Source organism: Arachis hypogaea, chromosome 4 (genome assembly GCF_003086295.3).
Source record: "Arachis hypogaea cultivar Tifrunner chromosome 4, arahy.Tifrunner.gnm2.J5K5, whole genome shotgun sequence".
NCBI classification, from domain to species: Eukaryota; Viridiplantae; Streptophyta; class Magnoliopsida; order Fabales; family Fabaceae; genus Arachis; species Arachis hypogaea.
Genome location: NC_092039.1, coordinates 119,871,036 through 119,890,157, shown reverse-complemented (window position 1 = coordinate 119,890,157; position 19,122 = coordinate 119,871,036). Strand labels below are relative to the sequence as shown.

At 32.1% G+C, this 19,122-nt stretch overlaps 2 protein-coding genes across 4 annotated transcripts; both read left to right on the top strand.

Moving 5' to 3' along the window:
- Positions 1-5,171: 5,171 nt before the first annotated feature.
- Positions 5,172-7,795, top strand: LOC112797609 (transcription termination factor MTEF18, mitochondrial). 2 transcript variants are annotated; one of them, XM_025840636.3, is made up of 2 exons: positions 5,172-5,572; positions 6,028-7,795. In XM_025840636.3, the coding sequence occupies exons 1-2, from the start codon at positions 5,412-5,414 to the stop codon at positions 7,550-7,552; spliced, it is 1,686 nt and encodes a 561-aa protein (XP_025696421.1). In that variant the 5' UTR covers positions 5,172-5,411; the 3' UTR covers positions 7,553-7,795. The 2 variants fall into 2 exon arrangements, with proteins under 2 accessions (XP_025696421.1, XP_025696422.1); XM_025840637.3 differs by having other exon boundaries at positions 5,254-5,572; positions 6,051-7,795.
- A 1,241-nt stretch (positions 7,796-9,036) lies between these two features.
- Positions 9,037-16,201, top strand: LOC112797607 (uncharacterized). Of its 2 annotated transcripts, XM_072236128.1 has the most exons (16): positions 9,115-9,379; positions 9,571-9,751; positions 10,050-10,784; positions 10,863-11,175; positions 11,263-11,409; positions 11,518-11,606; positions 11,729-11,821; positions 12,112-12,238; positions 12,596-12,660; positions 12,745-12,919; positions 13,569-13,760; positions 13,864-13,911; positions 14,244-14,390; positions 14,540-14,622; positions 14,710-14,825; positions 15,759-16,201. In XM_072236128.1, the coding sequence occupies exons 3-16, from the start codon at positions 10,192-10,194 to the stop codon at positions 15,827-15,829; spliced, it is 2,259 nt and encodes a 752-aa protein (XP_072092229.1). In that variant the 5' UTR covers positions 9,115-9,379; positions 9,571-9,751; positions 10,050-10,191; the 3' UTR covers positions 15,830-16,201. The 2 variants fall into 2 exon arrangements, with proteins under 2 accessions (XP_029153828.1, XP_072092229.1); XM_029297995.2 differs by lacking the exon at positions 9,571-9,751 and having other exon boundaries at positions 9,037-9,379.
- The last annotated feature ends 2,921 nt before the right edge of the window (positions 16,202-19,122 follow it).

Genomic DNA, 19,122 nt, shown 5'->3' with positions numbered 1-19,122 from the left:
TACATAAACTTATTTCGTTTATACTGTAAATGAGATATTAAAGAAGTTATGACGTTTGCATTGTAAATGAGATCAAGTATGACAAATTTCGAGCCGCTATAAAAGAATCTGTAACCATTTGTATTTATCACAAACATTTTATTTTTTCTTCTCCTCTATTTTTTCAATAAATTTAATAAAAATGTCTAATGATAGTATATATGTTGTTGTAAGTATGTATCTCAATTGTCACATAAAAAACAGTTATATTGAGTGTAATAATTTTATTCTGTTGTGCACTCGGAGATTAAATTCTTTGTTTGAGTTAAAAAGTCTAATATTGACAAATCTCGGTACTAACAAGACAAAAGAAATTGGAATAGTTAGGTATAGGTTGCTAGCACCGATGGAAAATGGAGTTTTCGATTTCGTTTATTTTTGCTCGATGGCAATGAGCATGTGCACCTCATGTTTGATATCCACGGGAGAATCATAACGAAACAAGTAATGGAACTTTCTGTGAAGGTTGGTGGTGGTGGATCTGATCACTCGAATTTTATCCATAATGACCCATCTCTTATACCACTACCATTGCACCGTGTTAATCCAGTGGTAGACTTGGACATAAATGGTGAAAAGTTTGATGAGAAGTATGTTGTCGATAGAAATGATAATAATTTTTTTAAGAATGGTGAGGAAGAAAAGTTTATACCAAAGACTCCGATGGTGCTTTGGTAATAAACATAAAAAAAAACATCTAAACAAGTTATAAACATCGAAAAAATTTATCCAACAAATATAATTAACATTAAACATTTAATAACAGTAAAACAAGTTATTTAGCATATTCAAAATTAAAATTAAATATATAAAATTTGAATTAAAAAAATAATAAAAGGATATACTTTATAATAACCTTTTCAACATCTAAAATTCTGGTAATGACTCTTTACATGTTAATGAGTTAAATGATGATTTAACAAATTTTTAAAAATTGTTTATTGTTCTGTTTTGAATTTATAAATTTGTAAAAATGTAAATTTTTAAGAATTTGAACTAAAATACAAAATTTGAATTTCTATTCTTATTCGTTTAATTTTTTTGATATTTTATTTGAATTAAATGGAAGTTTTATTAACATTTATGTTTTGAAGTTAATAACATAACTTAAAAATAAGAAATATCAATAAACTGTATAAGTAGTAAATCGAATTAGCTTGATTCGATTTACTGTGTTTGGGCTGTTGCAATCGATTCCCCTGACCATGAACCAGGTCCAAGATCTCGGTTGTATGAGGACGATCCTCGTTCTCGGGATGGTAGACCTCGGAATGGGTCCTCCTCGGTTGAGGATTTCCTGAGGTCCATTCCCCGTGAAGGCTTTGGTATGGTGGTGGAGGAGGAAGCACGGGGCTTGGTCTTCTGGCTGAGCTTCTTGCTCAAATTCAGATGTTGTGTGGCCGTCTTCATGCTCGTGATTCGCCATTGTCAGAAGGAGAATTTTAGGTTCCCGACAACAGCGTCAATGTTCCGAGGATTACCTGAAACGTTGATTTGGGCCTGAACGTGAGGTCTAGGTCCCTTACTTGCAAGAAACTCCGATGCTTAAGTTAGCAATGATTTTAGGCAGGTTTTTAGTATAGTAGAACGTGAATTATACCTTGGGGTTCCTGTGTATTTATAGTAGAGTTGCTAACTACCTTTGTTGGAGTAATTCTATCTTTTCTAATAAATAACTATTCCTTTTATCTTGGGATTCTGTTAAGATCTCTCTTCTAGACGTAGCGAAAAAATATCCGGAGCCAATTACCCGTTAGATCAAGTAGAGCTGATCCTCTTTCTTGATGTCCGACCTCTTTAAGAGACCGGATTTTATCGTAAAGGGCCACTTTATTAGTGGACCTTTTGTCTTATTGAACCTGACTTTTATTTATTGGACCAGGATATGAACATTTCTGATTTTAAAAATAATCAAATTTTAATTCCTAGACCACTTTAAAAGGCTATGCTTTATAATAACTTTTTCAACATAAAAAATTTTGGTAATGATTCTTTAGATGTTAATGAGTCAAATGATGATTTAACAAAATTTTAAAAATTGTTTATTGTTCTGTTTTGAATTTATAAGTTTGTAAAAATATAAATTTCCTGAAATTTGAACAAAAACAAAAAATTTGAATTTTTATTTTTATTCGTTTTGATTTATTTTATATTTTATTTGAATTCAAATGGAAGTCCTATTAACATTTATGTTTTAAAGTTAATAACAATTAACTTAAAAATAAGAAATTTCAATACGTTGTATAAGTAGTAAATCGAATTAGCTTGATTCGATTTATTGTGTATGCGCTGTACAGTAATAAAATAAACCAGGTTGATTCGATTTACATATATATGTTGTATTAGTAGTAAATCGAATCAAGTTGATCCAATTTACTAGTGGTATAACATATACATGGTAAATTGAATCAACTTGATTCAATTAAAATTGAAAAAATGTAAATCGATTTTATTTTATTCGATTTACATACATAATCAAAGGAGATATACATGTCACCAAATTCAGTTTAAAATACCAGTGTAATTTTTTTGTCATTCAATTTATCTATATAAATTATCCTAATTTTGATGTAGTCTTTTATAAATATTATTAGAAACAATTATTCTCCACGTACAAGCTATTTTACCATACAAGTCTATACAAGTCATTTTTTCCTAAATCACTCTCACGCCACATCTTATTCACGCACATTTCGCGCGCCTCTAAATTTAACAGATTTCAATCAACGCGCGCACGTTCTTCTTCGTGCCGTTATTGCACATTTTTCTTCTTCTTCCTCCTTCTCTTCCTCTTTCTTTTTTTATTAGAATTTCTTCTCCTCCTTCCTTTTTCTCCTTCTCCTCCTTATCTCGTTGTTGAAGATAATGAATAATTCAAGTTCAGATTATCAATTGAACCAAAATGAAATTGATTATTGTTTTGAATCCAATCAAGTAGTTGAAGTGTGGTTCGATTCTAGTTAATTTTTTTGTTAGTAGTTTATGATTCTGTAGGTGAATAATGTTTTATCGTTGATGGTTTTAATTGAATGTAATATAAAAGTTCTATATTAAAAAAATATATTTTTCTGTATTTGCAGCAAAATTCGGTGTAACACGAAAATATTTGGGTGTAACACGAAGATATTTGGGTGTATTCTTTAAGAATTTTTTGTGTATGTATGCTGATAAATTCTGCATAATTTAAAACTCTTATTCTCACTCCTTATCATCTTCTATTGTATCTTATTTTTTTTCTTATTCATCTTTTTTTTTCTTATTTTATCTTCTCAAGTTTCTTCTTGATTTACTCTCTTAACAAGAATAAAAACAAAAAAATCAAATAAAAAAAAGAAGAAATACATAATAGTACAAAATTACTTGGAAGAGGAAGAACTTACATTCATTCAATTAAAAGAAAGAAATAAATAAGAAAAAGAAGAAGAAGAAAAAAAATGCAGCATTAGAGAAATATTTTTCTGTATTTGCAGCAAATTTGAGTGTAACATGAAGATATTTGGTTGTAACACGAAGATATTTGAGTGTATTATTTAAGAATTTTCGGTGTATGTGTACTGATAAGTTCAGCATAATTCAAAACTTTTTCTCTTCCTCCTCCTCATCTTCTGCTGCTCCTTTTTTTTCATCATCATCACCATCTTCTTCTTCTTTTTATCTTATTCATCTTTTCTTTTTTATTTTACATTCTCAAATTTCTTTTTGTTTTACTCTCTCACCAACACCACCTTCTCCTCTTCTTCCTCATTCATTTTTCTTTGGAATTTCTTCTCGTCCTTCCTTTCCTCCTTCTCCTCCATCATCAGTTATCTTGTTGTTAAAGATAATGAATAATTCAAGTTCAGATTGTCAATTGAACTAGAACAAAATTGGTTATTTTGAATCCAATCAAGTGGTCGAGGTGTGGTTCGATTCTAGTTAATGTTTTTGTTAGTGGTTTATAATTTTGGAGGTGAATAATGTTGTTTTTGTTTGTGAAAATTGTTGTTCATCGTTAATGGTTTGAATTGAATGTAATGTAAAAGTTCTGCTTTAAAGAAAATATTTTTCTATATTTGGGTGTAACACGAATATATTTGGATGTATTCTTTAAGATTTTTTGGTGTATGTATGCTGATAAATTCTACACAATTCAAAACTCTTATTCTCCCTTCTCCTCATCTTCTGCTGCTTCTTTTTCTTCTTTTTCATCATCATCTTCTTTTTTTTTCTTATTCATATTTTTTGCTTATTTTATCTTCTCAAATTTTTTCTTATTTTACTCTTTTAACAAGAATAAAAATAAAAAAATCAAACAAAGAAGAAGAAATTCATAATGGTACAAAATTACTTGAAAAATGATGAATTTACATTCGTTCAAATAAAAGAAAGAAAGAAATAAGAAAAAAAAAGAAGAAAAAAATGCAGCATTAGAGGAAACATTTTTCTATATTTGCAGCAAATTTAGGTGTAACACAAAGATATTTAGGTGTAACACGAAGATATTTGGTTGTATTATTTAAGAATTTTCGGTGTATGTGTGTTGATAAGTTCTACATAATTCAAAACTCTTCTTCTCCCTCCTCCTCATCTTCTGTTACTTATTCTTCTTCTTCATCTTCTTATTTCATACTTTCATAGTTCTTCTTTGGAGTAAAAAATCAAACAAAGAAGAAAAAAATACATAATGTTGCAAAATCAATAGAAAGAGAAGGAGAAAAAAAATGTATCAACAATAACAGTAATATAAAAATAACGATAAAGATGAAATACACGAAGAAAAAGGAAGAGAAACACAAAGAAGGAGGAGGAGGAGGAGGACAAAACCCGCTATGAAAACCGTTGAGTAGCGCGTGTTAACACGCTTGTATGGGTGATCGTCATTTTTATTGAATTTGGCCTAATTTGTATAACTTATAAACTAAAATGAATTGTATGTGTAACACTTTTGAATTAGAAAATAAGATATGTTCATCTTTAAAATTCAATAATTTCATATCAAAATATTTTTTAAATTTTTTAAATAATTAAAATGATTTTTTAAATATAAAAAATTCGATATAATTCCATTTTTTATATACCTTCTAAATAATTATTCAAATATATTTAAAAATTTTGGATGAAATAAACAAACTGTAAACTAAAATACAAAAGTTGTTTATTGTGTACCATTTTGGTAGTCCAGGGGAAAAAATAAAATAAAAATTTATACAAGGTTGTCTCATGAATGCGAAAGTGGAAAGCATAGTCCATGTAATATAGGACACTGCGTGTTTTGATTTCCTTCCACCAGAAATTCTGGTCTGTCTTTGTTGTGCGTCTTCTCCGACACGGTAACATACTAACATGCCAACCTTATTCTCAAATCCTCCATTTCTCTGCCGACACTTGATGCCATGAACCTCTTTCTCCTCCAAGTGCCCATGTTCTCCTTGTTCCTCCGCCGCCATTTCTTCTCCACCAAGCTCCCTACCCTCTCCAAGGTCCCCACGCGTCACAGAACCTTCGCTCTCCGTGAAGCCCAGAACGCCCTCACTGACTACCTTCATGCCACCAGGTATACTTACTATAATACCCCCAACTCTGTTATGTTAGTTGCTCAGCTAGTTAGTTAGTTGGGTGGTTGGTTAATGAGCTATTATGATGCACAAATAATTCATTTTCACTCCAATTTGTGTATTTCTATCAAATACTTCCATTTTGTACTTATTAAATTTATAGCTAATGTTTTCATATAAATTGTCATACCATATGGTCGGAAACATATCAATTTGCTACTCGGAAGATTAGATGTTCAAATTGGCCGACTAGAGATACAACAATGAATCAAATTAATCTTTCAGGAATATGTTGATTATTAACCATATTTAATGCTTGTTTCCGTATTGTTATTAGTGTAACATAGCTTAGGCATGTTATTATGTGTGCAAATGTATAGTTCATTCCTTACACAGTTACACCTATTATGTGTTTGTATATATGCCAGTTGAGCTAATGAGAGTGTGTTACTAGGTGCTTGCCTTTTACCTATGCAGAGCACATTGGCAACAAAGCCCTTTGTTCCCTCATGAGTCTCATTGCAAAGGTAGATTTTTCAGCCCCTACTTTCTCTAAAAGCTTTCAGAAGTTCCTTAGGTACCACCCTATTAATGAATTCGAGGTCTTCTTCGAGAGCATAGGGATAGAGTACAGTATGGTGTCTGAGTTGTTGCCTCGTGACAAGGTGTTCTTTTCTGAAGATGTGATCCTCTTTGATGCTGCTTGCACTCTTTGTGATTTCGGGTTTCCCTGGGAGAAGTTGGGGTTGTTGTATATGGCAGAAAGTTCAATATTTGGCATGAATGCTGAACAGTTGAATAGAAGGCTTTGTGGATTTAAAGGGTTTGGTTTTGGTAGCGTTGAGGTTATTGGTATATGTTTGGCTTTCCCTTTTGTTTTACTTGAGGAAGGCCAAGTGAGAGCTGGAAGAATTGAGCGACTCTTAAGTGATCTGAAATTGATATTTTTGGATTTTGGGTTGGGAAGGTTTGTTGAGGGAGATGTGGATTCTTGGCATGATATGTGTAGAAAATTAAGGGTGTTTTATGATTTAGATAGTCGGAAAGGTGTGTTAGGCGAACTAATCGGAAGGCATAAAAGTATATTTATCGATTATAGAGAAGAAGAGTTAGTTAATAAAGTGGATTATTTCTGTAGATTTGGTGTGAAGAAGGAGGAAGTGGCTCAATTGATTTTACAATGCCCGGAAATATTGAAAATGGATCTGGAGAAGCCGGTATTCAATGTAATGAAGCTGTTGACACACTTTGGCCTTAGCACTGAAGATATGGAGGAAGTAAGTCGGAGTTATGGTCATGTTATGGGAACAAATAAAATGGCTAATCTTCCTAATGTAATGAAGGCTTTAGGCTTACAAGAGTGGTTCTTCAAGAAAATCAAGGATGGAAATCATATGTTGTTAGCAGATTATATCGCAAGATATCCTAAAGAAGAACAGGATCTAGATTATCAAGAAGGTTTAAGGATAATTAGAAGTTTAAAAACACGGGTTCATAATATCGGTAAATTAAATTTCTTGCTTGGCTTGGGCTTTGGAGAAAATACTTTGTCCATAAACCTTTTGAATCATCTTCATGGCACTAGTACTGAGCTGCATGAAAGATTCGATTGCCTCCTACGTTCAAAGATTGAATTCTCCCGGCTCTGTATGATGGTAAGAACAACCCCAAGGATTCTTAACCAAAATTCGGAAACCATTGAGCAAAAGGTGAATTTCTTCCACCAGGAAATGGGAACTACTTTAAATCATGTGGAAACTTTTCCTGCAATATTGTATTATCACTTAGAGGACCGGATTATACCTAGGTACAGATTCCATAAGTGGCTTTCAGGAAAAGGTCTGAGTTGTAAGAAATATTCTATTCGAAGTATGATTGCAAACAACGAAAAAAAGTTTGTAGCTCGTGTCTTCAAAATTCATCCAGCTGCTCCAAAACATTGGTTTGAGCGATTCCGGCATGGTAAGTTGCCAGTGTAATTATTTTGGTACTGAAACCTAACATTGTATATGGTAAACTTCACTCAAACGAATAGCTTCAAATACATCTGTACAGAATATTCTTTAACTGATGTTGGAAAACTTTGTGACAAAGATCTATGTATAAAAAATAGGCTGCAAATATCTTAGTTTAGAGAAAGCAACTTGAACTTCTGCAAATGCTGATTTCAGCTTTCATGAAGTATTTATGTCAAAGGTTCTCTAATACACTATTCGTTTAAATATTGTTCAATTTTACTCCTATGTTTAGTTTTTGGGGCATTTGACATCCCCTTCTACACATGCTTTTATTGATACTAATTGTTCAGGAAAGCATATAGTTGTATTTTAGTTATCTTTCCATTGAATATTTACATATCTTGAACCATTTCTTCATTTATTCAGCTTAATGATATTCTTGCTCTCTCTTCTTTCAATTTTTGCAAACTCGGCTCACAAGTCACAACTGCATTGTTTTATGATATTTCTGTTTATGAGTAGTGTCCTACTGTCTTCTTTTGTCATGAAGTTTTGTAGTTTCCTTGAATTTTTTGTCACACCAGAAATCATGGCATCATTTGGTCTTTCGGGAACCAAAAGGTTTCGCCGTGACTAGCATACTGTCTGGTCTATGTTGTCGACTTTATCTTTTCGCTACAAGGCTTGCTTACTTCTGCTTATTGTTGAGGTTAGTTTGTTTCAAAGCAGTGAAATCAGCAGTGTTTCATCTGATCCATTTTGGGAACTCTTTTTGAGTATTCTTGCTGCTAAGAAATGTCACAGGTGAATGTAGTAAACAAATAAGTAAAGATTGACAAGTTCAAGTTCTCTAAAGTCTTCTTGTTCATAAATGAAAGCAAACTTGTGCCTCTTATTTTGCAGAAAAGATCATGAAAAAATTGAGTTCTGAGTTACTCCATGGCACAAGTTAAATGCAAGACTCCTCCAATCACTTCAATGGAAGACTATATGGAAATTCTGAATAGCAAATTCATAATATTATATTCCTATAACGAAATTCCGAAAGTGCCCCTTAGGGGACCTAATCTGGCAGTGTGGAAAATGGGAATATACTGATTTCCAAGAAGTGAGTGGAATAGAATATACTGATAATAGGGTGGTGAATGAAATTGAAATGAGAATATACTGATCAATACTGATTATGATCAATTGCAAAATTATATTCGTATATATTTTCACTTCGAAAATTTTATGGTGTTTAACTATAACTATAACTAACATGGTAAATGATTATAGTCTAATCAAATAATATGTGTAGTTATAAATTTTTTTATATAATAATACCTTCATCTATTTTCACATGTAAGTTTAAAGTTTCAATAAGGTAGTATACACAAGCAGAATTCAAATTTAGATAAGTTTATCATTTTTTGTAAAAAAAAAAAAAAAAATCATAGATAACAAATTAAATTCTAATTATACAAAAATAAGAATAAGAAATACCTGCATATCGTATCCTATTACACATTTCCCTCAAATTTGCACGTGGAGTGTTTGTCGAAGTCAGTATTTTAAATCGTATAATTCGAAATGTTGAATACAAAGCCTATACTATTCTCAGTTCTTCTTTTCCTGTTCTCTCTCTCTCTCTCTCTCTCTCTCTCTCTCTCTCTCTCGTTAAGGCGTTGTTGTTTCTCGCTGCACGAAATAGAAACAAGGAAACAAATACAGATGATATAGAACGCGCGCATTTACTCTCCGGATTCCACTTACCGTTTTGGATCCTTCTCAAGCTCAACAATTCGTCTCTTTTTCTTCCTTCGACTTATTTTGAGCTAAAAATGTGATGTGTGTGATACGTTAACTGTAAGTGTCTCTTTCCTCTGATTCCTCTTCTTTCTTTCTGTCGGATTGAATTCAATTATAGACTCACCTGTACGTGGAATTCGAAATGGAAGATAATTATTAACGGAATAATTATTTTATTTTATCTAATTGCTTAAATTAAAGGACGTTGTGTGTTTAACTAAATCTTCTTCTTTTTTGCTTTTTTGTAGTCTAAGAGAGGTTGAGGCACAATAGCTATTAAACGATTACTCTAGTTTACTAGAGACATCGATATCCTTTTTTTAGCTCGATGGAAATTTGATTCTTTTCCTAAAGATTCTTTCAAATAGAAATAGAGAACGAAGATTCCATTGTGGAAGACACAATGGAATCTGATAAGTGAGATTTCGAGTAAGTGTTTACATGAGTCACATAGCTTGTCACTGTATATATGCTAGAAGGCTGGAATTTTAAATAGGAAAAATAAAAATTGATAGAATAATTTGATGTGCTTGGTTCTTGATCGGGTAAGTTCTGGAAAGTAGAAATGGATCTTTTCACAACAGAAAACTAAGCAATGAATACCTTAACAGGCAGATATAAAGAAAATCTTTTTTGTTTCTTATTGGACTATATTTAATTAATTTGGCTGATACTCTTTCTCCATTGTGTTTACTGATCATGGAAATTTTGCGAAAAACAATTGTAGTTTTTCTTGCGCAGCTGCACTTTACAGGGGATGAATTTTCTGCACTTCATGTGATTGGAGCACTAAGTTACTTGAGAGTAGAGTATTTATTATTTTGGAATAGTTGACATAAAAGGCTGGGGAATTTTTTAGCATTGTTTTTATGGCTTCGAGAGTGATTTTGCAAAGGAAAAGGAGCCTCTTGTTCAATCCTGTGAATCAACATGCTCGCTTTATTCTTGGATTCTCAAGCCTTGGGCATGGTCAAGCATTTGAGTCCAGTGATTGCGAAGGTTTGAGTCAGTCTCCCTGCTGTTCCCCGGCAACTACCGGACACAATAAACTGGGAAGAAGCTCATCTCCTGCCCAAAAGAATGATTTAGCAGCTCTAGCAGCATCGAGAATTTTCTTGCATAATTACTTTAGGATTTCAAATAGTGGATTTAGAATTGAGATTTCTCCATCAAGATCCAAGTGGTCATTCCAACATGTGCATTACATTTCCACGGCTGCAACTCATCAATCTGGATTGGCTAGCAGTAATGGGGGAAATGAACAATCAGATGCTAAACAGAAAAAGGAAGCTTCACCAGAGGAATGTGATGAAGCTGTTCAAGACTTGAGTACTATAAAAGCTAAAGCCAAGGCTAAAAAATTGGAAGAATCAGATAAGAGTGCCGAATCTATTATTAAGAGCTTATGGGCTAAGATTCTAGGAATTGGTCCAGCTATCAAAGCTATTATGTCAATGAGCAGGTTTAAAATTTACTACCTCTTGTTTCTTTGTGTGGCATAAATGTGTATACGACACTTCTCTGATTTTCCATTACCTAGGGATGACTGGGCCAAAAAGCTTCGCCACTGGAAGGATGAGTTTATATCTACAATGAAACACTACTGGTTTGGTACAAAACTACTTTGGGCAGATATTAGGATAAGCTCCAGACTATTGTTGAAGCTTGCTGGTGGAAAAAGTCTTTCTAGAAGGGAAAGGCAGCAACTCACACGGACAACAGCTGATATTTTCAGGCTAGTCCCCGTTGCTGTATTTATCATAGTTCCATTCATGGAGTTATTGTTGCCTGTATTCCTGAAACTATTCCCCAACATGCTTCCATCCACTTTCCAGGACAAGTTGAAAGAAGAGGTAATTATGATTTACTCGTCAAATGATGCATGCTTAACTGCTAGCATGCTTTATTATCACTTAATTCTGGGAAGGCATAACTTGCAGGAGGCATTGAAGAGAAGGCTAAATGCAAGAATTGAATATGCCAAGTTTCTTCAAGATACCGTAAAAGAAATGGCGAAGGAGGTTCAACATTCACGAAGTGGAGATATAAAGAAGACAGCAGAAGATCTTGATGGGTTTATGAACAAGGTCAGCCATGTTCTTCATAGTGTTGTTTTATCTGAGATATCCTCTTATGGCAATATGTATATCGGGGAAAAATTTTTTAAGCCTTTGTTTATTATTCTGTTGGAACAGGTTAGGACAGGTGCCCGAGTTTCAAATGATGAAATTTTAGGGTTTGCCAAATTATTTAATGATGAGCTTACCTTGGATAACATTAGCAGGTTGGAGCTTCTGCCATTGTTTATATATTCCACCAATGGTGCAATTGAATTATAAATTTTACATTTTAGGAATCTGTCTATCATTATTAACATGGCTTTTTGGCTGTGAAAATGGAGAACAGGCCCCGCTTGGTAAACATGTGTAAATATATGGGAATCAGCCCATATGGCACTGATGCATATTTGCGTTTCATGCTCCGCAAAAGATTACAGGAGTAAGATTCATTTGTTATTTTGTTCTCCTTTTCTCTGATTCTTATGCATGTGTAGCTCATTTTATTGTCTAACTTAGTTTTAGAGAAATTTCATTTTCAAGCTTCATTATAGCATCTTAGTCTCTGGTTTAGATATGGATTTGTTTTCGATCATAGGTTTGTTGTGCTGGTATTGACTTCTCACTTGTTTGTTGGTTTGTTCTTCATGCATAATTCTGTTATTGTGAGAAGTATGTATTAAAACATTATTGCCTTGGGGGTCAGTAGATGTGAATTGTTTTGGTTTGCAGGATCAAGAATGATGATAAATTGATTCAAGAAGAAGGTGTGGAGTCTCTTTCAGAAGCAGAGCTTCGTCAAGCTTGTAGAGATCGAGGATTACTTGGATTACTTTCAGTGGAGGAAATGCGACAACAGGTTAACCATAAATGAGTATATGGAATTTTTGGCTCTGAAAAAAATATTCTGAAATCAGCATTTTTATGTTAATTTACTAGTTGTTCAATTTTTTATCATTAAGGAGTTGGCCATATTGCTACATTCATAGCCATTATCATCTCATAGTTCTTACTTTCAGAAACCTTTCCTTTTGCAGTTTTTGCTCTGAAAGCCTCCATCTTCTCATAATTGCTATTTCAAGACCCTTCCTCTTATTAAACCCATTTCTAATATAGTTGGAAACATTTTCTTAGTGTTGAACGATAGAAGCCATCTGGTGTTTGAACAAATGCCATGTTCAGCAACAGTGAATATAATTATCATCTCTCTTTGCAGCTTAGGGATTGGCTGGATTTGTCTCTCAACCATTCTGTGCCATCTTCCCTCTTAATTCTTTCTAGGTATTTTAATATTTATATGTTAACTTGTTATCTATTTGAGGATTTTCATTCTGTAAAGGTATGCCTCACTCACACCCTCTGTAGAGCATTTTCTGTTTCAGGAAAGGTGGGGCCAGAGGAAGCTGTTCAAGCTACACTGTCTTCTCTGCCAGACGAGGTTGTAGATACGGTTGGGGCAACAAGTTTGCCTTCTGAAGATTCTGTTTCAGAAAGGAAGAGGAAGTTGGAATTTTTAGAAATGCAAGAGGAGCTAATCAAGGTCAGTTTATTCATGCATTATTTGTCGTCCTTGGGATATTTATTTTCCGGCACCAGGGGGGTGGGTGGGATGGGGGAGCCATTAAGTGGTATAGTTTCTCCCATTTTTATAGTGGTCTTGTTAGAAAAGTTAGTTTCATATGTTACAACTAGTATCATTAGTATTACAGAGAAGAATGTTGAATTATGTATAGAAATGGAGAATTCTTCACAATATGCCTAGAACCCTAAATCAATTACAAATGTTTATACTTCTTAAGGTAATTCTCAACCCCCGATTAATTCTCAACCCCCAATCTCTCCCAAAAGACCCAAATGAATAGATGTTCTTTTTTTCTACTTTTTCTTTTTTATTTATACTAGCTCCTACTACTAACTTCTAACTAGCAAAATGGCCAATACAAGTCCCATCAGTCCATGACTTTATCTGTAACTTTGTATAATTACTGGGTGCAGGAACATAAAATTGATTTAAATGAACAACACATTTAAGTTAATGAAGTCAATGAGAAATTTACAATGATTTTCATCCTATTAAAATTACTTAAGGTTAAGCAGCCATAATATACTGATTTTGTTGTTGAAGTTGCTAGCCTTTTAGTATACTTGCTGCTTTAACTTGGACTGATGGTTAGAAAATATTTTCATAGGAGGAGGAAGAGAAAGAAGTGGAACAAGCCAAAATGACAGAATTCGTTGGTAGCAAAAGGGATTTACCATTGGAAGAGATGGCTTCTTCAAAACCTAAACAAGCACAAGAAGAAGTAAAAGCAAAGGTACTGGACAAGCAGGAGCAACTTTGTGAGCTCAGCCGTGCATTAGCTGTTTTTGCATCAGCATCTGTAAGGAGTAGATCTTCTTTTTCCTTTTCAATTAGTGCTGACTGTTAAGGTTTTGTCATGATTTGTGAATGTGAACCCATTGATTTGTCTGATAAATTTTCAGTCCGTTAGCAGGGAGCGTGAAGAATTCGTGAGGCTTGTCAAAAAGGAGGTATGCAAATTGTTATAGAATTCATATGTCTCTCTGCCTGTGGGAATGGATACTGCATGGCACATAGTTCACAGGCATTTAAAATCTTAACATTGTTAATAGGTGATTTGCTAGATAAAAATGACATATTTTATAAGAAGCTTAGAAATTAATGTTTTTGTGCCTTCCCCCCCTCTGCGCGGGAAGTGGGGATGAAATAGTTTTCTGTATTTGAAAATTGATTATTGTTTTTGTCATGGTTGTCGTTGTTTGATAAACTCTCTATTGAGTATATCAAGCCTAGGCACAGCTATTTTTACATAGAAAATCAGTTTTAACCTCTCACTATGCAGGTAGATCTGTATAATAGCATGGTAGGGAAAGAGGGTACTGATGCTGAGCAAGAAGCTAGGAAAGCCTATCAAGCTGCAAGGAAGGACAGCGATCGTGCTATGGGGATAGCTTTGGAAGACAAGGTTTCTTCAGCACTTGCTGACAGGGTAATTCCATTCATGACCTCAAGTTTTATTTGATGCCGCTTAATATTTGTATAACAAAACAGAGATTAGCTATTAAGCATTAACAGAATTATGTTCTGAAGTGAAACTGGAAAGAGTTGACAACAATGGGAATTTCACATGTATCTTAGGTTGATAATATGCTCCAGACACTTGAAAAAGAAATTGATGATGTTGATGCTAAAATTGGAGACCGCTGGCGGTTGCTAGACAGGTTTGACCATGTTCAACTATAAATCTCTATGGCTCATTTAAAAAAAAAAAAAAAAAAAAGCTAAAATGTTTGACCATGTTCTGGCAGGGATGCTGATGGGAAAGTAACGCCTGAGGAAGTTGTAGCTGCAGCTATCTATCTGAAGGACACGCTGGGTAAAGAAGCAGTTCATGAACTTATCAGCAACCTTTCCAAAGATAGTGGTCAGTTCACTTTCCATTTTCCTCCCTTTTTTTCCCCTACTGATCAAATAGATATGGATGTCGCCAACATGCCCCCTCCAATTTATGCAACAAACGATATACTATTCTAATTTAAAACTACAAAATGCACCTAATGCAACATGAGATTATCCTTTTCAGCTTTTGTGTTCTTTTTCTTTTTTTTTTTTCCAACTTTTCATTCTTATAGTTGTAAGAGTCTCATTTATCGTATGAAACAAGTTATTTGTACTTGACTTTACTTGACACCAAGTCGCCTCATTCCCCTCCACCTTTGGGGCGTGGAAGTCTCCTCCAATGGTGTTTTTCAAGTGAATAAGAGCAATTATAAGTAGTTACGAATACAAACAAATCTTAGAAGTTAGGCCTGTGAGTTGAGAGGGCAATTCAAAACTCCATATAGTGTCCAAATTACTTAAATATGTTGATACCAAAATAGGTGTTTGCTTTAAGGTAGTACTAGCACCTTACGGAGCTTCATTTTTAGATTTTTAGACATGGATGTATATATTCTATATAATATAGAAGTACAAAATTAACCATAGTATGTGTAATCACTAATCAGCCTTCATAACCTGAAGATACCAGGTTTGGTTTCCCACAGTAGCCATTTTGGAAATTTTTAAAGGCTAGCACAGAGGACATGGTTTAACTGACTGAACCAAATCAATTCGCTCGTACTCAACCTGCTCGGATTTAATAACTATAGTAATATATAAGTATAGATATGAAAATTAATAGAGTTGAGAAGAACTAGCGATGACAAAACCCAATTCCCAAATGTATAGATAGAATAATAGAATATATAGCCATAGGTAAGATTGTAAATAGGAGCAGATAAAGATATAAATTTGTCAATTAATTTAACTACCAGAGTGAATAACCACTACTATTTGCACTTTTCATTTTAAGCAGATGGCAAAATTTTGGTGGAAGATATTTTGAAACTGGGTAAAGAAGATACAGAGGAAGAAACAAGATCATGATATTATGTTATTTTTGTTACTTTCAAGGTATTAGCCAAGTTAGTTACCTCATTTTATTTGTGAGATGTATTTGACACACTGCCATTCTATTCCTTTCTGGGGAAATGTACCCCCCCCCCTTTTTTTTTCTGTTCCCCAACCCAGATTTTCTCTAAAAGGAGAAAGAAAAAAAATCCAAAGCAAAAGGGGAAAGGGAAAAAATATAACAAAAATAAAGAAAGCAAGCTAATGAAACAGGGATCATATTCAAGTTTTCAACAAACTTGGAAAATGAGAAAGCATGTAAATGGTACATTTAATCCGTATTTTAGGAATATGCTTATTCTTATTTAGTTATTTATAATATATTTACAAGTTTTTTTTTTTTTAAAATAGGGATTGTAAATACTTCTGAATCAAGTATCCGATATTGATCCACTAGCAAAATGTTATCTATATTAAATAAAATCTATGCAGTCACCTCCAATTCTTTATTTCCTTCCGTATTTGAATATGAATCATGATCAAAGATTTGGTAGCCTTTTCTTAGAGGAATTTGAGAAATTTGGTAAAGCGATAAAGTAAAAAATTAATTACCATTGATTTTGTAATTTTTATAAAAGAATTATTAATTCTTCACTTTATCATTTTACCAATTTCTTCACTCTAAAGGATCTTGATTTTTCTTAGAGAATAGAGAGGGGTGTCTGTAGTCTTTTGACTCTTCTGAAATGTTTATAAAATTTTCACGTACCTTTTTTAATAATTCTGATAAAAAAAATTTCCCCCATTTTTCAATTTAAAACCATTTATTTTCAGTGCCATTTGGCATCTGTTTATAACAAATGTGATGAGACTTTATAAATTCCACCAAAGCAAGATATTGCATGAGACAATCGATTTATATCTGCAGTCTGCAGAAGAAAGATCAAACCCCTTGTTTTTGACACAAGTGACAAGATATATATGCTCTTTCAAAATTCTTGAAATAACCAAGGGTTAAACTTTTCAATGCTTTAAGCTTGGCAGAACTACTTGCTGAGAATATTGAAACAAAGGATAGCTTGCTTTGCCAGAACTATTGCAGATTTCTTCCAGAAAGAATTTCCAACTTTTTTATCAACTAAAATTTCATGAATAATTTGATTCTTTATTTTCGGAAGTGTGTTTTTAGAGTATAATTGCTTTGGGTATTCTAGAAAGAAGAATGGGTTTTCCTTATTTGGACAAAGGAATGCTTGACATGATGATGATTAAAGTAAAAGGTGAATAAAGAAACAGGTTAAAATTGAAAAATGGATATAAGAGGGGTTAGATTGCGATTTCAAAACAAAGTACATAAGTAACATTCACAAATATTACAAGGACTACCAGTGTTCCGTCCTAAGACGAGAGTTATCAAATCTTTTGCCATTAATCATAGTCATACTAAAGTAGAAGTGTTTGTTTGGGTGTTAATATTTTGATAAAAAAAAAATTATTTTATTAAAAAAATTTAATTATTTTTTAGTGTATTTGGTAAATTTTTAAAGTAAAAGTAAAAGTACTAAAAAAAATTTAAAAAAATATATTTTTTTAAAAATTACAATTTACATTTTTTTTAAAAGATCTTTTTTCCTTAAAAAAAATGTTTTGTAATCATTGATAGACAAAAATATCTTTACTAAAATTTTAAAAAGACATCTTTTATTTCCTTTCTTTCATTAATGAATGTATTATATTAATATTCAAATCGTGCAATATTTTGAGATAAAATCTTTAATGATTTGATATAAAATATAATCATATATAAAGATCAAAAAAGTATACTAATATCAAAATATAAAAAAGTAAAAAATCTAGAATGATTTACTAATAAAACTATAACATATTCGTTTAGTTTTTGTATGATACATATATATATAAAAGAAGGTTGAAAGTTAAAATATTATTCTCTGCTATTGTTCTTCTACATATTTAACAAATTCAAGATATCAGGTTCTTATTTCTTTTATCCTTTCTTAGCGTTATGTTCTTTACAAGTTATTGCTATACTAATAAACTACTCCAAAATAACTAATAAACTACTCCAAAACACAAAGAAAATTGTAAACAGGGAAGAAAACAGTTCACCTAATTAATAGGTCACAACGTATTTAGACACTCATTATATTTCGTTTTCTATAGTTTATTCAACTTGCATTGTGCAACACACATTATATATTTGTTCATTCACATGCTACAACTTATTTTAGTTCATTACGTTATTATTATTTGCTTTCTTTTACTCTTTTTTTTGTTATCATTTTATCATTATTGTTATTATATTATTCTTTAATTTTTATTTAGTTGGTTATCACATTCCTTTATTTTTATTTGGTGTGTTATTATATTCACTATTATTATTCATATTATAATTTGTTTTATTAATATTATATATTATAAAATTTGATATAATTTATAATTTATATAGTATAATTTTAAAACTAAATCCCAAAAAAAAATTAGTTAAATAAATATTAAAAACAAAGATGCAATAAATGAAAAAAAAGTAAAAATTGTAAAAAAAAATGGGATGATTGAAATATTGAAATATTTTTTGCTATCTGTGTGGAAAAGATACAGAGATGGTATTAGACCTAATAAATATTTCAGTAAAATTGGTTGAAAAAATCTAAAAAAAAATTTAGAGAGAAAACAAGACTTCCATATATGCATAAACAATTAAGAAATAGATGAAATGCTCTTAAATCTTATTTTGAATTATTGACGAAATTAGTTGGATAAGAGACTGATCATGATTGAAATCATGAGAAAAAAACAGTGTTATCTTTTGAATCTTGGTAGACTATAAAATTAAGATATATTAATTTTGCATTATAAAATAATACATAAATTAATTTTATTTTAAAATTTATTAGATATCTTTTATATTTATTTTTTTGAATATTTTAAACAAATTAATCTATAATTCGCTAATTTTAAGAATGAAGGTCCTAAATTTTTAGATAGACTTAAACAATGTTTTAAGGACATCATAGTTACTGGTTGTAGTGTTTGAACGTCATCGAAAGATCCAAATTTTGAAGAATTTAATAATCAGAACAATGAGGATTTAAGAGTGGAAGTGACATTAATTACACAAATGAATTGTTTGAAGAAGACATTGCAAATTATACAGTTGTTCAAAGTCCTACTAAGGAAAAAAGAAGGAAGACTTCTAGCAAAAAAGTTGAGAAACGAGTTGGAATAGCATCTAGCTTTTGACTCCACACCAACCAAAATACGATCAAATGAGTCCTCAATCTAAGTGAGTCATGTAATCTAGATGCTAT